Genomic DNA, 7,461 nt, shown 5'->3' with positions numbered 1-7,461 from the left:
GCCCCGGTCGGTTCCCGTCACGCGGAGCAACTCCTTCGCCGGCGTCCTCGACAACAACCGTGGCGGTTCGTGCAGGCCTGTTGGTGGTGCACGCCTCTAGCTAGTTACTGCTTCCGTACGACGACACGGTATCTGATGGGTTTTCAGCGTTTCGTTGTCCAGAATGTGTGCTTTCGTTTTATTACATGGTAGGGTAGACAAATGTCCATGGCTTCATCAGTTGTTATGGCTTGAGTACGTGACAAGTTCTTCACTGGCAGCCTTCTATGACATGTTCCTTGACGAACTATTTGATTTGCTACGAAAATTTGGAGCATTCCCTCCACATTGGGTATGTTTTGCATTTCATCTCAAACCAAACCAAGCCAAATATTGGTAATGCCAATAGAAATTTAGACGGGTCTTTGCTTTGCCACGAAAATTCTGTAATGCCCAATGAAATCAAAAGGTCACACGTATGGGCCAGAAAATCGGCTGCCAAATATGCAACATAGCAGTACTACGTTTTACAAAGATGCTGTCCTTGATTTGCTCTTTGGGGGCATAGACCCCAAATGTTGATACACAGCATTGCTGACAGACCAGCTTCTCAAAATGTTCATCGAAAGTTGTCATGCTAGTAGTCACCAACACGAAGGCATTGCCCTGTTGTCGACGGCTTTCTGTTCAGCATCCATGTTTTGATTTTCCAGGGTCTGAATGACATACTCTTGTGTTTAGTTGCAGTTCGCTCTATGTTTTAGCCAATAGTACATTTCATTAGAATGAGAATATTGAAGATGCCAAAAGATCACAATCCACAATAACACTTCCAAATAATTCAATTATCATTTCAGCTTACAGTTTCCAAACTTTGCGCTGTGCAGGTCAACAAAGCATCTGAGACATGACCCAGTAGGCAAATATTTCCAAACATACTATTATGTGAAATATAAGAAAGTAGCGTCTCACAGTAAAACAAACTAAAAGCTGTACAGAGAGGCTAAAACATAGGCCCAACATGCCATTTTAAGGCTGTGGCCGTCGCAGAGCCTGGCGACAGTTTATTTCAACTAGCCAGCCATCATTTCTTTGGGTCAACAGGTGGCCTTGCCGGTGTCACCACTCCACCTTGTAGCTTGTAGATCATGGGGTAGGAGAGTAACTCGGAATCCTTGCTCCAAATTTTAACTTCAGGTGATCACAGATTATACATGATCTAGGATCCAGAAGATACTAGTAGTGGATCCTATCGTTGGCATCGAAATTCAGGCCTTGGATGCCCCTTATAGTGGACTCATAGTTCTTGCTGTTAGATGCATGGCGGGCAGATGATGAATGCCGGGGGTCAGAGTATTCAAGCGTCAGTGGGCTCCTCCGTGGAGCTGCGTTTCTCTGAAATGTGCCTGGACTCGCATCTGGTGTACGACTGCGTGATGGTTCAGCTTCACTGCTTCGCAGTTCTCGGCTACTAGAAACAACAGGTCGCCTTGAGGATCCGCCTGACCGACCCAAAAAAGTCGAACTGGAGAACTACAGGTCATTTGAGGTTCAGAAATTACATTGCAGAAGGATAGACAGGATCCTTCAGACATCCAACAAGCATGATAGCGATGCTAATCAAATGAAACAACAAAACTCACCGCAGCATCTTTCGATGTGGACAGATCTGGTCTAACTGGTGACTTCTGTTTTGATAAGCTGCCTGCATTTATTCCTGTAGGTGGAACCTGACGTCGTGTAGGATCATCTGTCCACCCACTTCTCCTTCCCTCTTCAGTGGCTAAATCAATTCAGTAGACAGTTAGCCAACCTAACAGGACCTAGTCAACCCATGGATTAGCTGAAGAAGAGAAATGCGAAGTAGTAATACAACAGAAGAATGGTTCTAAATATACACCTGAAACAGGATGTGTGCTATGATTAGTATCTTTCAAGAAAAGATTATCCGGTTATCTGGATGGACAAATATTGCTGTACTCTTTAAGCAAGATATGGGAAACAGTTTAGGACCCTGGTCTACTTGCACATATTATTATTACCATTTGCAATAATTGGTGGTGCATCTCATTTCGACATTTTGCAGCAAGCATCCAAACGTAATACCATTTCATCAAATATCTAAGTCTAATGATCAATGCGAGTGGTAAATAAAAAAGCGGTTGCAATCACAAGATTACCTAACAGTCTACTGTTACTTGTAATTGGAGCCATCCCAGAGCTTTGTGCTGCTGCAGCGGCCTAAAACAACAGAACATGAACATTATCAGATATTTATCCACGCAGACAAGTGCAAGAGGAACTTTGAGTTGCACTGACAATAGCTCGTGGTGGAACACTGGTCATCTGTGACTGCTGGTATTTAAGAATGGTCCAGTCATAAACATAATCAAACTGGAATCCTGCACAAAGGGGGGGAAATCCAATCAGAAGTGTCCCAAGAATAGTTTTTTTTTTTTGGAAAAATTTGTGATGGAAAACTTTATCTTGTAACATATAAATAGAAAACCAACCCTCTCGAATAAAAAGGTCTCTGAACAATCTCTTCAGATATTGATAGTCTGGACTATCCTCAAAACGCAGTGAGCGGCAGTAATGGAAGTAAGACTGAAACTCAGAAGGGTATCCACGACAAAGAACCTGAAATTGGGGAAAAAATAATAATAAATACAAGATGGTTATGACATGGCTGAATTTGCAGGGAACAAGAATTCACCTCAATTGAAGTGGCGATCTTCCGTTCGCTAATTTTCTCATACTTCTGTTTCTTATTCCCAGCTTTTAAGCCCTGCCATGGGAGACTGGTAACATGGTGGACTGTTAGTACACACCCAATCACAGAAGAACTGAACTAACTGAAGCTCCACAACCAACCTTCCTCTCAAGAAGTACATGAGTACATATCCAAGAGATTCCATGTCATCCCTTCTGCTTTGTTCTATTTAAAAGCATCAAACTTTATTTTTTAAACAAGATGGTGCATTTAAAAGGAAAGAGAGAATTAATGAAGAAAGGGTATCATTGGACTAACCAATTCCGAGATGGGTGTTAACACTTGCATATCGAGCTGTCCCAGTCAAATTTTTGTTCTCTCTGCAATTCAATATACAATTGTCATATTGTCCCTAAATAGATAAATATAAAATCTTGATTTTAATAGGAGAGAATGCTTAGTAATCCATATATCTATTGAGCTATAAACATGATTTGATGTAGAAACACAATACCATTAAGGTGCCCAGTGAAGAAACATCAGTCATTACCCAATCAACTAAAGTAAAATGACGTAAAAGTAAAAAAATAATAACATGGCTCAAATAGCAGCCAGATACAAATGGATTAAAAGCATGCTACCTGTATGGAATGTGCTGGTGTGTTGAAGTGTCTCTATATTTCTTTGCCAGTCCGAAATCAATCATATATACCTACAAAAAGATTAATGATAAAGCGTGAGCGCACATACCTAATGTTTTAAATAAGCCCTAGAACTGTAAGCAGGTGAATAGCACTAAAATGACTTACCTGGTTTGCTCTCTTTCCGAGGCCCATGAGAAAATTGTCTGGCTTAATATCTCGATGCAAGAAGGACTTTGAATGTATAAATTCAACTCGGTTGATCTGAGAAAAATGAATTAAACTAAATGTATTTAACCAGATAAGTTCAACAAATAATAACAAAAAAAATTGGAGCAAGAGGGCTCCAAAGGGAACCCCAGTCCCATTTTTATTAATGAAACCAGGAGAGTAATAACAAGAAAATGGCAGGACTGACTGAGTTTAGTTGTTGAGCATACCATTTGATCAGCAAGCATCACAACAGTTTTGAGCGACAGTTTCCTGTTGCAAAAGCTGAAAAGATCTTCAAGGCTTGGCCCCAAGACATCCATAACAAGAACATTGTAATCACCCTCGACACCAAACCACTTGACATTTGAAATCCCAGCTGCACAACCAACAAAAAAAAACGTATGTAAGCATCAATAGGGAAAAGAAAATATATGGGCCAACAAAAGAAAAGGAACATGCATTACTTCCGCCCTGTAGTATCCTGTATAACTTTGACTCGTATAGTAACTGGGGATGCTTTGTCTTCACATTTTCCTGGACAAAACAAAAGCAAAAGGCCTTATCAGTCTGAACAGAACAAAGCCTGCAGTAGCTTAGAAGGATAATCAGGAGGAATGGACTGAACGTGACATCATAACAACCATTATTCTGACACATCAATAATGCGGCAAGATTTTTCCAAAGCATGCCACAAATAAGGGACTATGATTGGAACTTAATAACTGAAGCAAGCAAGTGGAGTACGTTCTTGCTGACAGAATTGAACATATGGAAGTGCTCAGGCTACATTCCCATCTATGAACTTTATTATTGTAAAGTGTCTCTGTTGTCTAATTCTTGGAAACAAGAATGAACTCATGCAAGTGCAGGAGAGCTTGCACAGCTCAGTCCATGTTAAAAAGCTTCTGGTAATCCTTAGCAGGAAATATTTCTCGATGACTCTTAGTCTGTACAACTGTACCCACTATTTAACCTTCAAGTCCGAATAATGAAAGTGAACTGATAGACAAGTTTGATCGAGGGCTTCCAATTAGCTTAAACGTCAGTATGAAGGACAGGCAAGGAGCATACACTTTCGTCATCAGATTTTTATTAGAGTGAGATGCAAGATTGTCACACTTTGGGTCAACTTTTAAGGAAAATCATCAATTCTCTACTTAAATACTAATAGATAGAAAATATTTGCACTACAAGCAATATGGCAACCGATGGTAAAATCATAAACACGGTATGCTAAAATCCAATAGGATCGTCGCATGAACTCACAAGCTTAATCGCGACCTCCTCGTTGGTCTGCACGTTAGTACCTGCACCGGCAGCCCCAACCAAGTGAAAACACGCTACTAAATCAGCAACTCAGCGGAAACAGCATAAAGGAAGGAGCTTTGGCGTCAGGAAGGATTATTCAGGAGGAGGAGCTGCGCACGAACCGAGGTAGATCTCCCCGAAGGAGCCGCTGCCAAGCTTGCGGCCCAGGCGGTACTTGTTACCCACGCGCGGCTCCATCGGCACACGCTTCAGAGACGCCGCCTAGGTTGGGGACATCCAGCGACGGAGGAACCGGAGCCAGGCGAGGAATTGCGCGGATTGGGAGCTAGGGTTTGAGCGGGGATCAGAGTGTGGGATTGTGGATATTTTTCCTTTTGTGGGGCGGTTGTGCTTTTGCTTTTGCGAGCGTCACCCACCGCGCTAGGCTTGAAACATAAATTGGGCCCAAGTAAGGGATCGTTGTGACAAATTAACGTCGCGACTGTCTGACGAAATTGATTGGTAGGTGCAAAAGTCACACGTGTGAGAGCGTGGCTGACGACAGTCCTCGCCAAAAAGAACATTTGCAGACGACAACAATTCTTATACCAGCGACCAACTCCTGGAATGGTGATTTCATACCGACTATCCGGTCCTAGTTTCTCACCTGTTTCTTACTTTAGCATGGTATAAAATTAAGTTTATGTTCTTCACTTGTGCCGCGAGACCGGTGAATATGTTGCACAAAGGGATACTTGATGTGGTGTTCTCATATGAAGGAAATTAAAAGAGACTCGAGAGAGTACACGGGTTTTCTTATGAAGGAAATTAGATCGGGGCGTTAGAATCATGGTTTAATACGATTGTAACCCGGAAACTTGTCTCGTGGTAGGTGTCTACATGACTCCTCCATGTGCCAACTATTGTAAGACATGCCCAATATTATAATTTGACCCTCCCTCTCTCTTTTTCTAATTTGCTAATGCTCCCCTCTAACGTCGGTCGGGCTTAGGCGTGAGCGGGAGGAAGAAAGGAAGTTGAAGAGGGTCTAAACTAATATGCACCAGAGAATGAAAATTAGGTAACTATCCGGTCCAAAGCATTGATTCACCATAATGAATGACTCACTCTATCTCTCAATTGCCTATCCTATGCTCGAGAAGGTCTCCAGTTCCTCGGCTGCACCTTGAAGTGCATTTAGTTGTCTAAATTGAGGCGATAATGTGATGTGCCAGATTCCCTTAAGAAGATAGGAACCAGATCTTGCTTCTTTCCCTTTTTTCCATAACATTCCTACCTATTTTATTTGTCATCTCTCTGTGTGTTTCAAAACTAGACTCAAGTACCTCCTTCTCAAGCTGTGGTTGTTGTAACTGTTTTTGAGCTTGAAACTCTTCACTCTGTTGTTGCATCCGTTTGGCTAGATCTGCTTGGACCTTATCCATGATTCTCTCATAGCTCTAACTTGCTCCTCAAGTTATCTAGATCGGGTCTAAGTTCCTTAGTTTGCCATGATCGAGCTCTGTCTAGTTGAGAAAAGCCCATGCCAATGCCATAGTTGTGACGGAAGTACTAAAACAAGTCAAAGATGCTTTTAGATAACCACATACCAAAAGATAATAAATATGATGCGGCTCAATTGTGGTATCAAGTAGAACATTTCTAGAAATCTCACATGGTATCAGAGTTGACTCTTCCATAAACCCTAGAGCACTGATGTACTAGCCAATTTTCCATCGATCCAAGATCTTCAAAACAAGAGTGTGATAGTAATGATGTTTGGACCTACTGTTGGGGAGAGAAGTATGCTTCAGCTAAGTTCTATGTGCATATTCACAAGCATATCCAGGCTCCTGATGTCTTTAAATGGATTTGGAGGTCTAGTTGTGTGATGAAGACGAAGGTTTTTGCCTAGTTATTATTGGTAGATCGTTTGAATACTCGTGATTTGCTCCAGCGTCGACATTGGAATGTCACTGAAGTTTATCATTGTGAACTATGCCTGCTGATGGAGTGGATCCCATGGCTTCTGCAATCTCTTCATGGAGCTGTGCACGTATTGTACCCGTCCGTCCTAGATGGCAGCTAGCATAGATACATGAGAAGGTGCCGAATGGAGATGTAGTTCGATTTGAGTAGTTTACTACTTTGTTAGTTTCAATGCTTAGCAACAAAGAAATGTTGAATTTTCATATTGGATCTCATTTCATTAGATGTATTTCAGTCAAAAAACGTCATCCTCGAGACGGAGGGGCGGCTGCTGCTACGGTGCGTTGGGCTTGGTGCTGCACCTAGGGTGGCGTCAGGAGGCGGTGGAGCGGCGGTCTGGTCCGGTGTTGCATGATTTCGCGGGTGGCGGTTGGCGACGGTCCAAGCCCTGGGTCGATGTGGCTGCAACATCGCCGCCCTCGCCATGGACGTCATTACCCGTTGTGAAAAAATAAAGTATTTGGTAGGCTTTTTTTTAGAAGAATAGCAACATCAAATGATATTATTTCTCTAAAATGGCTATTTATATGTGAAATAAGTATTGATCGCATGTGAGGGTCAATCGATGTATAAACTATATCTCAGGTCTCATAGCAATTGCAGACAAATTTCACTAATCCACAATTTCACAGCTGTTTCAATCAAACAACTTCCAGCTTTATCACACTTCTCAACTCA

The 7,461-nt window shown here is 42.0% G+C and overlaps 1 protein-coding gene across 3 annotated transcripts; it reads right to left on the bottom strand.

Annotated features, from left to right (window-relative positions):
* Positions 1-788: 788 nt before the first annotated feature.
* Positions 789-5,235, bottom strand: LOC127342686 (casein kinase 1-like protein 1). 3 transcript variants are annotated; one of them, XM_051368675.2, is made up of 14 exons: positions 4,977-5,231; positions 4,813-4,853; positions 4,011-4,080; positions 3,774-3,922; positions 3,502-3,597; positions 3,334-3,404; positions 3,011-3,072; positions 2,854-2,917; positions 2,696-2,780; positions 2,493-2,619; positions 2,299-2,381; positions 2,160-2,220; positions 1,623-1,762; positions 789-1,512 (listed from the first exon to the last, which is right to left on the bottom strand). In XM_051368675.2, the coding sequence occupies exons 1-14, from the start codon at positions 5,050-5,052 to the stop codon at positions 1,216-1,218; spliced, it is 1,422 nt and encodes a 473-aa protein (XP_051224635.1). In that variant the 5' UTR covers positions 5,053-5,231; the 3' UTR covers positions 789-1,215. The 3 variants fall into 3 exon arrangements, with proteins under 3 accessions (XP_051224635.1, XP_051224636.1, XP_051224637.1); XM_051368676.2 differs by having other exon boundaries at positions 1,313-1,504; positions 4,977-5,233; XM_051368677.2 differs by lacking the exon at positions 789-1,512 and having other exon boundaries at positions 1,664-1,802; positions 4,977-5,235.
* Between the last annotated feature and the right edge of the window lie 2,226 nt (positions 5,236-7,461).

The sequence above is a fragment of the Lolium perenne genome, chromosome 3 (assembly GCF_019359855.2).
Source record: "Lolium perenne isolate Kyuss_39 chromosome 3, Kyuss_2.0, whole genome shotgun sequence".
NCBI lineage: Eukaryota > Viridiplantae > Streptophyta > Magnoliopsida > Poales > Poaceae > Lolium > Lolium perenne.
Note: the sequence above shows the minus strand (reverse complement) of the source record. Positions and strands in the feature narration are given on the sequence as shown.

Coding starts and splice junctions, on each gene's coding strand:
- LOC127342686 (XM_051368675.2), bottom strand. CDS start 5,052: ATGGAGCCGCGCGTGGGTAACAAGTACCGCCTGGGCCGCAAGCTTGGC. Junction 3,923..4,010: donor CAGGATACTACAGGGCGGAA/GTAATGCATGTT, acceptor TTGGTTGTGCAG/CTGGGATTTCAAATGTCAAG. Junction 1,763..2,159: donor AAGTAACAGTAGACTGTTAG/GTAATCTTGTGA, acceptor GAATTGATTTAG/CCACTGAAGAGGGAAGGAGA.